Source organism: Raphanus sativus, chromosome 4 (genome assembly GCF_000801105.2).
Source record: "Raphanus sativus cultivar WK10039 chromosome 4, ASM80110v3, whole genome shotgun sequence".
Taxonomy (NCBI): Eukaryota; Viridiplantae; Streptophyta; class Magnoliopsida; order Brassicales; family Brassicaceae; genus Raphanus; species Raphanus sativus.
In genome coordinates this window covers 47,450,220-47,468,914 of record NC_079514.1, presented here as the reverse complement: position 1 = coordinate 47,468,914, position 18,695 = coordinate 47,450,220, and the positions used below count along the sequence as shown (strand labels likewise).

At 36.5% G+C, this 18,695-nt stretch overlaps 4 protein-coding genes across 4 annotated transcripts; 3 read left to right on the top strand and 1 right to left on the bottom strand.

The window, feature by feature from the left end:
* The first annotated feature begins 699 nt into the window (after positions 1-699).
* On the top strand, positions 700-3,526 carry LOC108836123 (RNA polymerase sigma factor sigC). Its single transcript, XM_057010060.1, has 9 exons — positions 700-857; positions 951-1,052; positions 1,128-1,206; positions 1,444-1,583; positions 1,673-2,140; positions 2,229-2,459; positions 2,544-2,684; positions 2,797-3,000; positions 3,142-3,526. The coding sequence occupies exons 1-9, from the start codon at positions 822-824 to the stop codon at positions 3,421-3,423; spliced, it is 1,683 nt and encodes a 560-aa protein (XP_056866040.1). The 5' UTR covers positions 700-821; the 3' UTR covers positions 3,424-3,526.
* A 390-nt stretch (positions 3,527-3,916) lies between these two features.
* LOC108852420 (40S ribosomal protein S21-2-like) lies at positions 3,917-4,842 on the top strand. Its single transcript, XM_018625923.2, has 4 exons — positions 3,917-3,990; positions 4,231-4,303; positions 4,400-4,532; positions 4,648-4,842. Exons 2-4 carry the CDS (start codon positions 4,254-4,256, stop codon positions 4,711-4,713), a joined length of 249 nt encoding a protein of 82 aa, XP_018481425.1. The 5' UTR covers positions 3,917-3,990; positions 4,231-4,253; the 3' UTR covers positions 4,714-4,842.
* A 1,012-nt stretch (positions 4,843-5,854) lies between these two features.
* LOC108836125 (CASP-like protein 5B2) lies at positions 5,855-6,783 on the top strand. The gene is made up of 3 exons (XM_018609325.2): positions 5,855-6,211; positions 6,286-6,418; positions 6,502-6,783. The coding sequence occupies exons 1-3, from the start codon at positions 6,081-6,083 to the stop codon at positions 6,700-6,702; spliced, it is 465 nt and encodes a 154-aa protein (XP_018464827.2). The 5' UTR covers positions 5,855-6,080; the 3' UTR covers positions 6,703-6,783.
* A 79-nt stretch (positions 6,784-6,862) lies between these two features.
* Positions 6,863-10,138, bottom strand: LOC108849335 (ultraviolet-B receptor UVR8). The gene is given in 11 exon segments (XM_057009752.1): positions 6,863-7,280; positions 7,372-7,415; positions 7,880-7,970; positions 8,068-8,250; positions 8,368-8,411; positions 8,543-8,773; positions 8,922-9,161; positions 9,164-9,298; positions 9,435-9,519; positions 9,626-9,699; positions 9,776-10,138. Coding segments are annotated over 11 exon segments (1,455 nt in total). The 5' UTR covers positions 9,981-10,138; the 3' UTR covers positions 6,863-7,157.
* Positions 10,139-18,695: the final 8,557 nt, after the last annotated feature.

Genomic DNA, 18,695 nt, shown 5'->3' with positions numbered 1-18,695 from the left:
TTATTTTTCGAGTGCTATTTTTGTGATAAAAACTTAAAAAGTGCCATTTTGGAGATTTGCCCAAAAATACCACTAAGTTGATATATGTATTTCATTAGTAGTTATTATTTTGTGAATTTTCTTTTTTTTTTTTTTTTTTTTTTGTTTTTAAAACTATTTTTGATTTATTTTCAAAAATACTAAAGGATATTATAGACAAAAATGATACAAAATAGAAATTAGCATAATGAAACATACTTATCATTTTTTTTCTAAAAAATAACTGTTTTCCCAAAAAAATAAAGAGAAAAAGACAAAATAGCACTAAACCAAGTTTTTGTCACAAAATAGCATCACAAGGAGGAAAATGACCAGAATAAGTTTTATTAAAGGGTAGATATGCATTTATAACCCTTGAGTTAATTAATTTAAGACTTAGGGTTTAAAGTTAAAGGATGGGGTTTTAGGAATGTGTTCAAATTTCTAAAAATAAAAAATTAAAATTAAAATTTTCAAAACAAAATGTGCTATTTTGGTCATTTTATTTTTTGAGTGCTATTTTGGGATAAAAATAAAAAAATGCTATTTTAGACATTTGCCAAAAATGGAGTAGAACGAAAACGACGACGTATTTATTATCTAGTTGAGTCCAATGTACACAAGTGAATATCGCACAATTCACATAGAACAAAAAAAAAATTTAAAGAAAAAGAGTGGCAACGAACGGAGGGAATTAGGCAAAAATTTACAAGGGAGGAGTCGTTATAGACCATACAATCACCCAAACACTTACTTGTATCATCTCCATCCTCTCTCTCTCTCCCTCCCTCCCTCTCGCGTCAATGGCGTCCTTCAATTCGTTCCCAATTCCTAAACAGGTCTGTGTTTATATATTCTTGCTCTTGTGTTGTATGTACTCGCATCCACTCTCGTGCTGATTTTTTTTTGTTCCTTTGAAATTCGGATTATAGATTGTTGGTTCTTCTTCTTCTTCTTCGTCTGGTACTCGGCCACGTATCTTGGTGCGATCGAGTATGTCTTCGTCGTCCATGGCCTCAACCAATAGTATGCTGGTATTTATAATCCCTCTTCTGCTTCTTTCCTTCTCTCTTTCATTTGAAAGTTTGAAACTGAGTGTGAATGATCAGGTGTTGGTACCTCCGCATCCTTTGATCAAACACTGGCTCTCTCTCTTCACATGTCACCAGACTCCTTTCCCCATTTTCGGTTAGTACAACTAAGATTTATGATCAAGATTTTGCATCTCTCTGTGTGTATAATGTTTGTTCTTTTCTGAGATGAACTCAGATGCCTCTAAGTGTTGCTGCAAATGAAATTGCTATTACTCCTTGTTTAATTTTTTTTTTTATATTCTCTAATTGAGCAAAATGATTGAACTATTGTTTTCAGCTAATTGTTTCGCACTAGTATGATCTTCTTACTATTGGTTACTTGATCCTTCAGTTAGAATTGCATCGAGGTGGTCGTTCCTATCCTCAGTAAAAGAGGAAACCAGATTTCACCAGAGAGATCATCTTCCTAAAGCATGTGGCTGTGCTTCTGCAACTGCTGAAAATGTCTATGTAGAGCTCAAAGATCCAAAGGCATGTATACAAGTTCCTGCATATGGAACCATTATTTTCACTGCACTTTCTTTTCTTGTGATTCTCAGAAGTCTATTCATTTTTTGCAGGAAAGTAGTGGCGTGGGTTTGGTTGGAGAACATATGTCTTATCCAGAGAAAGCCCATTTATCTCGTACCATGTTGCAATACAATCTACTAGGGAAGAACCTTTTAGCGCTAGAGCAAACTTTCGTCGCCTTGGAGTCGTTAAGAATGGAAAGAGATATCATGTCGCAGATGCGCAAGTTGGGTGCTGCTGAGTTATTCAACACCTGTCTTTCTAGGTCCCGTGGTTCCTCAGCCACTTCATGCTTACCTGACACAGCAACCGAGTCGGTGGTGGATACTACAGAAGAACAGCAAACCTTTGTGCATTCAAGAAGGAAACTGAGGAAGAAAGCAAGAAAGTCGAGTTTGGTGACTGGAAATGGTGATAAGGGTATTGATCTAGGGCCTAGAGTGAGAAGAGCATCAAAATATAGAAAGAAGAGAGAGAGGATATCTAGAAACGAGGCTGAGATGTCACAAGGAGTCAAGGTTCAGTGTCAATTTTATTCCTATATTTAATCCTTTGTAGTTAGTTAACAAGAAATTCTTATGACACTCTCTCATGTGGCTTTTGAAGATAGTGGCGGAGATGGAGAGGATCAGAACGAAACTGGAAGAGGAGAGTGGCAAGGTAGCGAGTATGAGTTGTTGGGCTGAAGCTGCAGGGATGAACGAGAAACTTCTCATCCGCAATCTTCATTTCGGTTGGTACTGTAGAGATGAACTGGTGAAAAGCACCCGGTCTTTGGTTCTCTTCCTTGCAAGAAACTATCGTGGACTCGGGATCGCCCACGAAGATTTAATTCAGGTTTCTGCCAGCTAAACCTTAAAATATTGTGATTGCAGTTCCTTTTTTTTGTTTCTAATGGTGTCTTGGTTGTGGATTTTTCAGGCAGGGTATGTGGGAGTGTTGCAAGGAGCAGAGAGGTTTGATCACACGAGGGGTTACAAGTTTTCGACATATGTGCAGTATTGGATAAGAAAATCCATGTCCACGATGGTGTCACGGCATGCAAGAGGCGTCCATATTCCTGTTTGTGCTTTCTTCTTGATTTTTTTTATTTTTTTTTAAGTTCTGTTTCATTTCCAACTAAGCCAAAAGAAACTCGCTTTTTTTCTTTTACCATTGTTGTTTATATTGGCAGGCGTCAATAATCCGAACAATGAGTCAGATACAGAAGGCTCGCAAGACCTTGAAAACGAGCCAGGGGATAAAGTATCCAGCTGATGAGGAGATTTCGAAACTTACAGGCTACTCGTTAAAGAAGATTAGAGCAGCTAACCAATGCCTAAAAGTGGTTGGTTCAATCGACAAGAAAGTTGGGGATTGCTTTACCACAAAGTTCTTGGTATGTGTCCTTTTGAACCAACATCCTCATAAAACTGTGTTATATAATAAATAAAATATTTGGTTTTGTGTAGATTTAAGCTGTTTTTTTGGCTTGGCATTGGTTTTGTGAGTCTAACGTTTGTTTGCCGTGTGTACGCAGGAGTTTACACCAGACACGACGATGGAGAGTCCAGAGGAGGCTGTGATGAGGCAGAGCGCAAGGAGAGACGTTCATGATCTTTTGCAAGGGCTAGAGGATAGAGAGAAGCAAGTGATGGTTCTACGTTATGGTCTGCAAGACTATAGTCCCAAGTCATTGGAAGAGATTGGGAAGCTTCTTAGGGTTAGCAAAGAAGGGATTAGGAAGATCGAACGGAGAGCAATGGCTAAACTCAGAGACCAACCCAAAACCGACAGCCTCAGATATTATTTGAACCAGTGAAAAAGATAGATTTTTGGAACCAGTGGCTTGTGATTTGTAATAAGATTGGAGTCTCATTGTGTGTAAAGTTATGTACATTTTATAATCATAAAGAAAGTAGAGATTTTACACAAAGTAAAAATATATCAGATATTACAAAATCTTGGGTTTATCTTGTAAAAGACCTTGATTTCAAACTGAATGTTACATCTGATGTGAAGGCCTGAGCACTTGCATAAGCTTCATAACCTCCACATGGTCTATAAATGTGTGGATATATATCAAAATACTAGTGAAATATTGATCGTAATAATAAAAAAATAAAAAAAATTGATCGTTCTGTGACAACCCATACACAAATACCTGTCGGTTTAGATTCTGGTAGTTCGGTTTGATTTTTATATACCCGATCGGTTCTGAGAACATTTCATCAGTTCAAGATACGAAGGGTATACTAGTCTTTATCATCCACTGCGATATAATAAGCAAACCCTAAGAACTCGCTCGGGACTATAAATAACATAATTTGCTTTTCTAACCTCTCTTTTTTTTCTTTCCATCGCCGCCGGAACAACTCTCTCCTCTCAGGTAAGAGATTCTTCTTCCATTGGTTTCATATTATGTTGTTTATCATTCTCTGTATTGCTGTTAAACGTCACAAGCATGAGTTTCATGTAGAATTCTCCCTTGATTTTTTTCGTGAATCTTATCATTTGATCTTGATGATTGGAGATCATTGCTCTTCACTTCGTTGCCTATATGTTTCTCTGCTGGCGAATCTCCCTATTTCTCTTCAGACATATTTACATTTTGTTTACTGGTGTCCAGATCGAACTTTCCAAGCAATAATCATGCAGAACGAGGAAGGAGTCGTCACAGAACTATACATTCCGAGAAAATGGTACATTTACCTTTGATTAATCCTTAGGAAGCTTATTACCTTAATTAATAATCTTAAATGTCCTAAGCAATGATTCTTTGGTTGTAAATTTTGCAGCTCGGCCACAAACAGGTTGATCACATCAAAGGATCACGCATCTGTTCAGCTTAACATTGGTCACCTTGATGCCGATGGTATCTACACTGGCCAGTTCACCACGCTTGCTCTTTGCGGTTTCGTCCGTGCTCAGGTCTGTCATGGCTTTCCTTTAATATACTTCAATTTACTTTGTTATCTTGAACAATTGTATTAGCAGATTGTGTTTGGTTATTGACTTTTTTGATTGAATGGAACATGAATTGCAGGGAGACGCAGACAGTGGCGTGGACAGGCTCTGGCAGAAGAAGAAGGTCGAAACAAAACAACAGTGAGTATGAGAGAATATAAGCTGCTACTTGCTTGCCTCTTGTTATTTTTGGGGATGTTTCATTGAATTTTCTCTAGATGCGAACTTGTGTTTTTGCTGTTCTAATTTATGAAAGATAATTTTAAAAGTTTTAGTGGCAAATGCAATCAGATTCTACGGTTCATTAAGTTTTAAGCATTGACGTCTTGACCATCCCAAAGCTCCTCTCCATTTGTTCAGTGAAAATCCAAACAATGATATATTAGAGTTTTAGTAGATTCACCACATGCACAATGCTGTTGTTGTTATACAACAACTTCCACTTCAGGAATTCAAAATCGCATAAATCAAAGTTCTTCTTTATTATATCCGTCATTAGTGCTTCTGAGAAGAACACTAATGAGTAATGACCATGCCTTTCTTCATCCGAACAAGCCAGTGCATTTAGAAATAGCGCCAATTGAAGAATATAAGCAAAGCATACTTAGCATGTATCAGGCTTGCTATTGAAGTAACTGTAAGACATTTTCAAAACTGTTCAGATATAAAACTTAGCATTTGCTTACAAGATTCAGATCGACATAATCAAGTTCCAAATCCTGTAGAGTTCTGCTCAATGCCTCACGGACGTCAGGTGTGTCAAGACTCGACCTGTCACGGCATCAGTTTGTAGGTTACAATACACTAGAAACAAAGCAGACGCAAAGGCAAACTGGAAAATGTTGTATGCAATGATAGAAGATTACAGGAACTTTGTGAACAAAAGACCAGAACTTTTTTATGTGATGAACAGCTTCTCACGCTTCACTTCAAATAACAGTCAGAACTTTCCCAATCTGCAAGTGCAAAAACGTTTTCAATTTGTCTCCAGGAGAAAAAAACAAAAAAAAAATGCACAATTATAAGCTTAAGTTGAAAAAACATTCTATTACAAGTAAGTTTTTTTTTATACGTCGAAGTAATTTAGAGTTAACAAGAAAATGTGTCATTGTCATTCCGAAAAAGAATGGTGACCATACTATTGCGATGCAAAATCTATAGTATACAAAAGACAAAATATATTATCCTCTTGATTACGATTTATTTCTTCGATTAAATTACCAAAAAGTTATGAAAATAATCAAATATATATATTTGTCGGCCACGTCGGACACCAACCCTGAGTCCACTCGAAGAAGCCTTTATAATAGGATTCTTTCGCAATTTAGGAAACTTTTATGTAGTAGGTGTGGTGTCAATCATCTTCTTCTTCTTCTAGGGTTCTTATTTAGCTATGAAGCTCCTCTGCATCTCCCCTTCTTCCCCGCCAAAATGTATCTTTTAATTCGCGAAAACTAGGGTTTTTTTTGTTCCTCTTTTCTCGCTTGATTTTATCTCAATTTTTCTGGGGAGATGAAGAAGATCTTCGGAGGTCCAGGAACTGTGTGTGGTCTGTTACTGAGAATCGGACAATGTGCTTCTTCTGCTGCTTCCATCGGCTTTATGGTCTCTGCCACCGACTTCTCTGGTCGCACTGCTTTCTGGTATGAATGATGCTTCGTCCGTTTCTTCTATGTCATTTGATTTGGTTCTGTCTTAACCTCTTTTTGGATTTCAGCTACTTGATTGCTTCGATGGGTCTTCAATTGCTGTGGAGCTTTGCCCTCGCGTGTCTTGATGTTTATGCTCTGAGGACCAAGAAAGATCTCCAAAACCCAATCTTGGTTAGCTTATTCGTCGTTGGTGATTGGGTAATGTTTCTAATCTTGTTCTGTAATGATAGATAGAGCTTTTGCTTCTTGTTTTTGGTTGTTGAACGCTGTCTATATTGCAGGTGACTGCAATGTTATCTCTTGCAGCTGCGTGTTCATCGGCTGGAGTTGTGGTCTTATACGCCAAAGATCTCAAGTATTGTGATATCCACGCCCAGCTTTCATGTCTTAGGTATGAAGTCGCCGTGGCGCTTTCTTTCGTCACTTGGGTTCAGATTGCCCTTTCTTCTCATGTCACGTTTTGGATCTTAGCCTCGGTTTAGTTTCTTTAAATGTTGCAATTGACTTTGTTAACACAATGACATTTTGCTTCAAATCGAATTCATCAATGTTTCTTAAGCTTATATATCACTTTAACCATCAACACCTTACTCATCCATCTGCTTCTTGTATATAGAGCACAAGAAACACAGTTTACCTTGCTTGGTACTATCCAACTGTTTTACATTAATCCAAAGAAAACCTAAGATTCTTTCATACCAAAGCTGTTTTATTGTCTCTCTTTCGCAAATTCACCATATAATACAATGCAAAGTCAAAGTAAAGCTCTGTCCCTTAATAAAAACTTAAAAAGACAGTGAAAGATTGAAGAAGAGACACATACAGCACATATTCTGTATATACAGCTTCTATCAGACACCTACGAGCATCTCTTTCACCAAGAAATGAAACCCTGAAAATGTGTCTATTGAGGATATGGTAATTGGTTTTGGCAAACTCAAGTGGGCGAGTCAGCTAGTAGTAACGTATGCCACCATCCACAGGCCACTTTTCTCAGTCTGCACCCATCGAGCTGGACTTGTGTAGGAATGTTCCGGTCAATCGTGTCCCCTAGACCCAGCTGTTGTTTAGTAACAAGAGGGATGCAAAAATGAGATGAGACACAACCACTAAGCAAAGCAAACCGAAACAGAACAAGAACAACATCATACCTGCCCGTATTTGTTCCATCCCCAACATAGCAACTGACCATCATCTACAGAAACATAAAGTACAGTATGAATAAGCAGAACCAAGACTACACACAATACCATCTATACAGATATTACAGTGAACTAAACTTCATCTACAGAAACATGAAGTGCGGTGTGAATAAGCAAAACAGAGAATACACTCAATACAGCCTTCATTGATATTACAGTGAACTAAACTTAAAGGAAGCATCAGGCATATATGATAGAAGTAGAACGTAAGGTGTTTCACCAACATGCTACATGTTTCTAAAAGGAACGATATAAAGCTTCTTCTCCCTTGAAAGAGAGACCACGAATTAAAACTGAAACAATTCAAAAGGAGACCTGAGGACAAGGTGCAGCATCTCACAAGCTAGGGCTCTTTAGTTTCGTCTCTTTAAAACGACTGAAAACAAATGCCAAGTTGCTAGTTCTCAGTTCGGTTTGGGAGAGATCCCTTTCTGCAACAAACATTTGAAAAACATACCTGCTAAAACAGCACTATGTCGCGCTCCACAGCTAACTGCTATTGCACGTTTGTTCTCCATGTTCTGACCATCCAGCAACCTCGGTTTGGTCTATATCAGAAGAATATGATAAAATACTTGAATATACACAAAATTTTCAAGACTATTTCAACCAGAAGTAGGTAATTTTGTATTACAGGAAATGTACCTCAGCATGATCAGTGCCAGTTCCCAGTTGTCCAAATTGGTTTCCACCAAAGGAGAACACTTTACCATCACAAGAGATGCAAATAGTATGCCACAATCCAGCTGCTACGCTTTCTATCTTTACGTTCTGCACTTCTGACACAGCCATGGGCCTTAGCTGATCATTTGTGTTTCCGTGGCCACACTAAACACCAAGAAAATTGTCCGGTTAGCATGAGCAAATGAAGAAACTAAACAGGAAGCATTTGAATTCAAGACTCCATCGACTTGTAAACCAAGCAAACATTAGTGAGACATTGACCTGTCCATAGAGTCCCCAGCCAAAAGTTATTAATCCTCCAGCATCTGCAACTAGGAAGGACGAGCAATCAAGATCAAACCATCACAACATTTTCCACATCACTCTTGAGAAAAACATATATTGCAAGCTAGTTTTTACTTCATGCCAAGCAAATAACTCAGAAGTCACAACAGACCTGTAATTACTGCACTGTGACGCCCTCCACACGAAATCGCCTTTATATACTGACCAGGAACTCTTGACGTTGTTGCTGCTGTCCCATGATGCAACACAAAAGATCTTTCTTTTCCAGAGCCAGGTGATTCAAGGAAAGGTATCAGATGAGGAGCTGAAACCATTTTAATCTTGGAACCCAATCCTAACTGCCCTTCGCCTCCATATCCCCAACCCCAAACCTGTCCTATATCTGTAAACTTCCGCAGAAACATGACACATAAGATGCAATCATCCTCAAAACAATCTTTCAGGCTTCACATAACCTAAGGCTAAAAAAAAAAAGAACTACTTGCTGCTTCATCTTGGATTTGTAAAGAAGTCCGTTTATTCAACTTCACCTGACAAAGCCAGAGTATGCCGACCACCAGTAGCTACACTGGTGATCCTCACTCCAAGGCCAACACTCACAAGCGAAGGTGTTGTTGCAAAGTAATCTTCTCCAGATGTGAGGCCTTCCGTTTCTTCTTTGGCGGTTGAAACCCGTCTCCGCTTCACTGGTTCCTCTCCCACCTTTCGATTCTCATTCTGACCGCTGGATGCAGTTGTACCTTGTGACAATACTGGACTCACTATGACAGTTCAATGAGATATAAACAAAGCACTAAATAATCCCAACGGAACTCACCTTGCTCACTCAGACCACTTTGCTGCTTCCCACCAGCATCCTTTGATGGAATGCACTCTTTCCATCCCCAAGTAAACGCTTCACCAGCCTCTACACACACCAACACACAACTCTTCAGAAAAAAAAAACATAAAAGTTACAATAATCCTTTCTCAAGTTTCAGTTGACCAATCCTAAATATTTCACATTAAGCATATAACAATGTGATAACATTGTATCCAATTACCTGTTACAACGGCACAATGTGCCCATCCTGCAGAAGCCTGTAAGACTGGAGACTCGGTGGGAAGTGGAAACGGCTCTGGAGTTTCCTTAAAACAATCATATCAAAGGAAGACAACAATGGAGTCAAATCCGTAGCAAAGAAGTTAAAAAGCAGACACACAAAAAAAAAAGAAAAGTGATCATCTTTTTTACCCCATGCTTTCCAGAAGCCACATAGCTCTGTCCTTCATCATCAGAAGACCCCCAAGTTATAAGCTTCCCATTCTCTAAAAAACTCATCAACATTAGAATAAACAAAACAAACAAACAAACAAAGCTTCCGACTTTAGTAAGAACCCTAACCTGAGATAGCCATAGCGAACCCACAACCGCCGCCACACACGTCTTTCCACGAACCTCCGCCGTGAACAGTCGCCGGTAACCGCACGGGGACAGGAGAGAGAATCGGAGACTTTTCCGGCGAGGCTCCCGGTAAGTAGCCGGACATGTAAACCACGCTCGCGTTACATTCCTCGATCGGAACTGATCCTCCGTCGTTCCCATTCATGGCAGAGACTCTTTCAATCAATTTGAATGATATCGAAGTCTGGTTCAGTGATCGATCTGAGGTTAACTTTCTCGACGAATCGGCGTTTTTTTTTACAGAGAAGAAACGGAAAAGAGAGAGACGAGTTGACTCAGTGAGAGAGAGAAGAAATGAATGGTGGGAGAATCAAATCCGGGTGTTTAGGGAGTGCCACGTCAGATTGCCACATCATGTTGAAAACACGTGGAGCGATCTAGACCGCATTTCTTTTTTTTTATGTCGAGAAGTTTCTGGAAGGAAAGACTTTCGTTCGAGAGAAGAGCTCCTTTACTCTCTGATGGACGCGTGGTGGCTAAATGACCCCCTAAATATTCTTGTTCCTTTTTTTTCTCTTCGTTCAATTATTTTTTAATTGGTTAAGACATGTGTTCAAAACTACTCTAGACGTTAGAACGGACGGCGTTCAGGCCTAGCGAAAATTAATTGGGGATAAGTTTTAGTATATTTACATACATTTGAAGGGTTTATATATTAAATATGTAGAAAAAATCAAGAAGTTCACATGGTTCGGTGGTCAGCCGTGAATATTACTTCCTGCAGGTCATGGGTTCAACAGCATGAGAGCTCATTTTCCTATTTATAAATGTTTTAGGTTAAATTAAACAGAAATGACGAAAATAACACTATCTTCTACCTTAGACTTTCAATTTCTGAGACAACTCCAACCGCTATTTTTTTTTCCTGCGATTTCTATGGCTTTTTCTGGCTAATCTTATATGTTTCAAACAATATATAACAAATCTATCATGGAACACTTAATTTTGGATTTCAGATCTACAAAATAATGATTTTTCAACTTCTCCGAGTAACTCACCGCCCAAGACCAAATGGTGGCGGTTCCAGGCCGCAACGTGTTTTTCCGGCGATCATCTGGCCGCCTAAGCCGCGTTATCAAACACGGGTTAAGACACATTGGGTATTTCTATCAATACTATTTCGTCTGTTTCATAATACATGAAATTTTGACTCATTACACAAAGATTAAGAAATTTGTCTTTTTCTAAAAAATAATTGTAAAAATATAGTTTAAAACTTATTCAATCAAATGCAATCTGTACAAATCTCTGATAGGTCGAATGTTGCAGCATATTCTCATTGTCTATTTTAATGTTTTTAATTTCGAGTGTAATGCTGCCTCACGCCTCCTCAAGTTTTGTGTCCCCATAAGTTGGATTTTTCCATGCTATCCTTCCGAATCCATCCAATGCCATTGAATTGATCTGTAGAAGTCCATGAACAATCTACCATACAAATATCATCCACGCTTAAGACTTGTGGTTCTTCAACAATTTGAATATGTGGAGGAGCAGGTGTAGTATCTTTTGCATTGTACCAAGCCTAACACTCACTCTCTGCATACCTCACTTTCTAAATATACTAGATTATCCAAGAATAAGAGTCCCTATAATGTTCTGGCTCCAAAATATTGTTCTTCCTCCAGAAAAGATATTCCATATTGGCATAAGTACTCGATATAGGGAATGTATGAGAGCTTGATGGTGTAGATGATAATGTCCATGCTTGTAAAGCCGGCGGGCATTCAAAGATAGCATGAGTAGCCATTTCTTCTGGTTTTTCACATCTTGGAAAATAATTATCACATCACATATTTCGGTTTACCAGGTTCCTTGTGACCACTACATGTCCTGTGATTAATTGCCATATAAGATGATGAATCTTCTGTGGAGCATTCACTTTCAAAGAAAAGCTTGAAGTTTGGTTATGTTGGGCTTTATAACTTATTTTTCCTCGTTATATGTCAGTATATTTGTACCTACCCAATATCTAGGTTTGACTGTATATTGACCATTTTTGGTATAGCTCCAATAGAAAGTATCACGTTGATGAGTAGGGCTTATGGTTAAACTCTGAATCAACGGTATATCTTCCTGATCTACATACTGTTCCAATAATCGAACATCACACTCCTTTGATTCGAGGTTAATAAGGCTATTGACCGTCATTTTTGGGTGTACGACTGGATCCTAGGCTGAGCTGGTCTTGTTGGCGTTGAGGGAATCCATGAATCCTGCCACACATTAATTTTATATCCTGAGTGCACTTTGTTTCTGATACCCAGAAGTAATATTTTCCTTGCCGCTATAATACTCGTACACACATAAGATGGATTATCCACTGAGCCTATTCGCAAAGTCGAGCTCAGGCACTCTCGCCACTAATGAATCTGGAAATTAAACAAGATGTCAAAGCTGTTTTTCTAAGAGCGCTAAGTTAAACTCATAAATTATGTTGAAGCCAATTCCTCCTTCCTATCTAGATGCACACACTTTTTCCATCTTGCCCATTGAATTCCTCTTTTTGGTGGATTTAGGCTCCACCAGAATTGTGTGATGGCACTTACAAGGTTCTCACATATCTTTAAAGGGAGAAAGAAACTGAACATGACATATGTCAGAAGAGCAAGCAAAATAGTTTTAATTAGAACTTCCTTCCCTCCTTTAAATAGCCATCTACCAGTCCAATCATTCACTCTGTGTAGTAGTTTTTTCTTCTAATTAAAATAACTTGCACTTGGACACGCTAATATCTTCTGGGATTCCTAAGTAGGAACCCATTGCTCCTTCATTTTGGATACCAAGTGTATCTTTAATCAGCTGACACTTATTTGCTGCCAAAGAGTAAGGAGGATTTATCGAAATTGATACATTGACCTGATGTTTTTCCATATTTCCTGACTACTTTTATAACTTCTTCACATTCACGGGGCTCTGTTTTACAAAATAAAATGCTATCATCAGCAAAAAGAAGGTGAGGTACCGAAGGGAAAGTGCATGCGACTCACATTCCCCTTATCTTTCCTTGATTCTCTGCACGATTAAAAAGGCTAATGAGCGCTTTCGTGGATAGAATAAAAATGAAAGAAGACAAAGGATTTCCTTGACGTAAACCTCTTTCTGGGACAATGTTTCCCCATCCATGAGAACTTTGTACTTAACCAAGGTTATGCATCTCATTATATCTCTGAAAAACCCATCTTGAGCATGACTACTTCAATGAATGACCATTCCATCTTGTCGTATGCTTTACTCATATCCGTCTTGATGGCCATTCTCTTAATTCTTCCACCTGGTTTTGTTCTCAGAGCATGTAACATCTCTTGAACTATCATGATATTATTAGTTTTATATAATTAAATTAAAGTTTACATATATATAATTTTATGAAAATAAGATAATTCATTTATATAGTCCGTCTCGTTTCAATTTTTATTTATATTTTATAAGTTTAAATTATTGTATAGATATATATTTTATTTTATATTTAGTAAAAATATTATTTTATTTCTATATTTTTCTCATTATTATTATATACATTAACTATTGTCATTCAACCCGTCCCATACTTGAAAAATATATTAAACTATTTTTAAATTCAATTTTAAATATATATATACTAGGTGTTTTCCTGCACCATGTGCAGTAAAAGAATTTTAAAATATTTTTAATAGATAAATATAAATTATATTTAAATTTTTATTAATATTATAAATTTTTTTTTCTTATCAATATTTAATATAAATTTGATTTAACTGAACATTAAAATTAAGATTAAATTTTTTTTGTTTATTTTGAATTATATTTAAGAATATGCATGTATATATTTAAAATTATAATCTTAGGTAGATTTTTCTATCTATATATTTTAACTAAATATATTAAATAAATTTGTAAAATTGCATAATTGTCAAAAATTAAAATTAAACAATATTTATAAAATCTGTAGATATATATATAAGAAACTAATGATTTTATGATTTAATTTGACTTTATTATTTAATTTTTATAATTTCTAACAATATGTATATATTTTTGAAATATTTTTAATTTAAATGATATTTCCAAATTTGAAATGCCATAATTGAATATATTTATTTTAAAGATGATTTATGAATTATTACCATATTTTAAAAAATCCAAAAATATAAATCGACAATAAATATAATATATGAGTTATTACCATATTTAAAAAAGTTTACCAAAAATATAAATTAACATTAAATATAATTTTACATGTCATATTAATATATATGACATGTCATCAATTTTAGTAGTCATGTCGCAATTATTAATCTAGGTGTTTTCCTGCACCATGTGTAGCTATGATTTGTTAGCATAGCCATTCTTTGTATATCTTAGTTGAATAAAAAGAACACCCACTGTATATAACTTTCAGAGTTGATCAATAAATTGAATATTTCATCAGAAAAAGTGATGAATTTTTTAAAAGTTAAATTTTATATTTTAAAATATAATTTATTAATATGATATATTTTATTATTTTGACCAATAATTAATATAAATATCATTAATTAAGCATAAAATTGAGACAAAATATTTTTATTTTAAATTATATTTAAAAATATATATGTATAATATATATAAAGTTAAAATCTTAGATAAAAAAAATTATTTATTTCATTTGATTAAATGTATTAAATCAACTTGTACAAAATTACTATCATATAAAATTGTATAGTTATCAAAAATTAAGACTAAATAATATTTATATAATTTGTAGATATCTAAAAGAAACTAATGATATTACGATTTAAATTTTTTTAAAATTCAGAAAATTTAGAAAAGTTTAGATAATAAAAATTTATAATTATAAAAGTAAAATTATATAATATTTCGAAATTCAAAATGTCATATTTGAATATATTTATTTTATTGATGATTTATGAGTTATTACTATATTCTACAAAGTTTACCAAAAATATAAATCAATATTAAATGTAATATATGAGTTATTGCTATCAACTTGTACAAAACTACTATCATATAAAATTTTATAGTTATCAAAAATTAAAACTAAATAATATTTATATAATTTGTAGATATCTAAAAGAAACTAATGATATTACGATTTACTTTTTTTTAAATTCAGAAAATTTAGAAAAGTTTAGATAATAAAAATTTTATAATTATAAAAGTAAAATTATATAATATTTCGAAATTCAAAATGTCATATTTGAATATATTTATTTTATTGATGATTTATGAGTTATTACCATATTCTACAAAGTTTACCAAAAATATAAATCAATATTAAATATAATATATGAGTTATTGCTATATTCTAAAAAGATTTCCAAAAATATATATCAACATTAATGTAATTGTCCATGTCATATTTAACCATATGACATGTCATCAATCTTAATAGCCATGTCACAATTTTTTTTGTGAAAACGATTGTAGAGAAGACATGTGGCAAATCACTTCTCAAATATAGACTAGGGGATATCAATAGTGAACATTTTTATTAGTTTATAAATCTTACTTTAATATTTTTTTAATATTTTTAATAAGTTAAAGTATATTGTAAAATTCATTTACATATTTTATTATTTTATAATTTATAAAATAGTAAATAAACAGATTAAATTACTTTATATTTATTAATTGGTGTATTCATTTAATTATGGATATATAATATTATAGATTTTTTTTCTTATTATACCAATGAAAAATGATTAATATTAGTTTTTAGTTATAGTTAATATTAATTATGACTTTTATTGCTTAAGTAAATATTAAAAATAAATTTAATTTTAATTTTAAATAAAAGATATTATTAAAATGTAATCTTAGAAAAGATACTGAAGAATATCTAGATATTCTTATTTTGAAATATTAAAATGATTTGTTAGATATATTATATATTTAATAATAATTAAGTTAGTTGTAAGAGAAATAATAGGAAATTAAATAGATATAATGGTCCAACCTAGACTATATGCAAGTAGATAAAAAAAATTTATTGTTTTAATAGTATTGATTTCAACCAAATATTTGAATATATTTTTAGATATATGTTATAACTGATACATAAAATACATAAATATGTTAAAAGTCAAATAAATGATCTCAAATAGAGATATTTAGTTAACCATTTCGTCACTCTTTTCTCTAATTTCCATTTTAATTAAAAAATTATAAATAAAAATTTGTGAAACCAAAATATCTATATATGAATTATAATTATTATGTTTTGCATTTTTATTTGTTATTTATTATTTATTAAAGTTTGGTGTTAATAATCAATTATTATGGAAATTAAAGACTAAAATGCAATATGTAAAAAGTTACGTTATCGTTTGTCGACTTAAGAAGGGTATAATGGTCATTTTCCAACTTGATGCGTTGAGAGAACGCATTCTTTGGAAAAGCGAAAAGGAAAATTTCCTTTTTAGTCGGAAAATGACCATTATACGTTGAGAACGATGGGCCTTGAGAACGATGGAATCTCAAGGCCCATCGTTCGATTTTCTCAACAAAGCGATACAGCAACACGAAGCTTTAGCTATTACGAAACGCGTTAACTCGCAAACCTCGTGGATCAAGGACAGAAAGCTTAACTTAGTCCTTGACTTGGACCACACTCTTGTCCACACCATTAAAACTCAACAGCTTTCCGAACCCGACAATTATCTAACAGAAGAAGCTGACTCAAGGAATGATCTTTGGAGATTTAACCGTGGGTCCACCAGTGATATATTGATAAAACTAAGACCTTTCGTTCACCAGTTTCTGAAAGAAGCCAGCGAGGTGTTCTCTATGTCTGTTTACACAAAGGGCGGTTGCGGTTGCGATTACGCTCGACTCGTGTTGGAGCTAATCGATCCGGACAGGACTTATTTTGGGGATCGAGTTATAAGCAGAAGAGAGTGTCCTGGTTGTTAGAACCGAGTTCGGTCAAAACTAGTAAAGGAGACGAAGAACTCGTCAATGGGTCTAACAAAGACGTTTTCAAGTGAACGTATCAGAACCGAGTTACAGGGAGAGAGTAAGGAGAAGAACTAGCCGGTGCTCGGAGAGCTAGCCGGGAAACAGTACAAAATAGCGGATAGAGAGTAGTATAAACCCTAGATCTAGCCGCTTAGTGAGTATCTCAAAGTCAGGATCCTTTCCTCATCCTCCTCCTCTCCCCTTTTATAGGACTCTCTAGTTCGCCCTACTCAGAGCGTTGTTCGTGGGCTTTAGTCAGTCATCTGGGCCTCTTTGTCGTTGGGCCTAATAGGTCGTCCGAGCGTCTCTACTCGTCCAAGGCGACGACCACGAGCGCTTAACGGACTGGTGTTCACTTACTCGCTGAGCTCCTTACGTTGTAATGGGCCGGATCCTGCTATTTGGTGGGCCTTGTAGGAAGGTGCAAACCGTCCCCCTACAGTAAGTCCCCCCCCGGTCCATTGACAAGCAGGGTCTCTTTGTCAATGGATTACAAGTATATCAGGTTCGGTAAATAGAGGATCCGTATCGTGGAAGCTCTCTGCTTGTTTGGGCGAGGCTCGGTTCGCAGTACGCTGTTGATCTCGCGCCTTCATTCATTGTGTCGAGTGGCGAGACCTACGCGATTTTTTTGAGGAGAGCTCTCGGAGAGCGATCCTGCTCGCCAAAGGCGGGAAGCGTCTCCCGAAAGCGTTTTTGCCCGCCAAAGACAGGAAGCTTCTCCGGGAGCGTTTCTGCTCGCCAAAGCGGACTTTCATCGGAGGCGTTTTTGGTCGCCAAAGCGAACTTTCTCTCAGAATTTGCGGGCTTACTCGCTGAAGGAGGACTGGTCGAAGCGCGCTTACCTTTAACGACGGGGTCTTCGAAAGATGCGTTAGAGCTCGCCAAACAGGCGAACCGTCGTTCGATGTTCTTCGAAGGCGATTTTTCTCAAAGCGGCTTTGATCAGTGGCGGCGATGAGATCCGTTGGGTCTAGTGAAAGGCTCTTGAGGAGTCGTTGTTGTTCGCCAAAATAGGATATAAGAGCAGATCGTTGGTCGTCTGGCTTCCCCAAAAGTCCGGTTTGATTGACTGATTCCGGTTTGGCTTGATTGATCCGGTTTTGTTTAATTGATCCGGTTTTGTACTTGTCCGGTTTCCGTTCGGTTTGGCGAGAAGTGGGAAAGGCGCGGCTGACGTCTCTGGGCTTCTAGGCCCACCTAGGCGTCTCTAGGCCTCTTTAGGCGTAATTATTACGCTTCGAGAAGCGTGACCTATTTTTGCTATAAATAGGTATATTTCTGCTGTGGCCTCCATCTTCTCTGCATTCCTAAGGTAGCTTCTCTCTCCCTTCTCTCTAGATTTACTTTCTCTCTCTAAGTCCGCCGTAGGGTATTTCTCTATTGATTCTTCATCGAGAATCATGCCTCCCAAGGGTCGACTATCTCGTGAGGAGAAAGGGAAAGCCGTCGCGTCTGGCGGCAGTCCCGATGGTGGTGTGACGGCGAACGGTAGCCCTTTGGACGAGTTCAGCTTGCTTCATCGCGACGCGATGAGGGACACCGACAACATGACTTTAGCTCAAAGGCTCCTGGTCGCCGACGCGCATCGATTGTTTCGCGAAGAGGGAAGCCATCCCGTCGTCATTCGGGAAAAAGCGAACCCGGATCGAGAAGAAGCAAGTGTAGATCGGGAAGGTCCCGTCGATGAAGGGCCGAGTGAACCGCGCCCTCGGAAGAGGAAGAGGCTTGTTCAGTCGCGGCTCGTTCGGAATTGGCGTCCCGAGTTGCAAGATTGTAGGCCGTGGTGTTACCACGATGGGGGATTGGTTGAGGAGCTTCCTGCGCTTCCTCCTGAAGCTCTTCGCGATCCGTATGTCAAGGGGCAGGACTGGGATAAGATAGTCGGGACGTGCTCTACTCACAGCAGCGTCAGGAAAGTGCT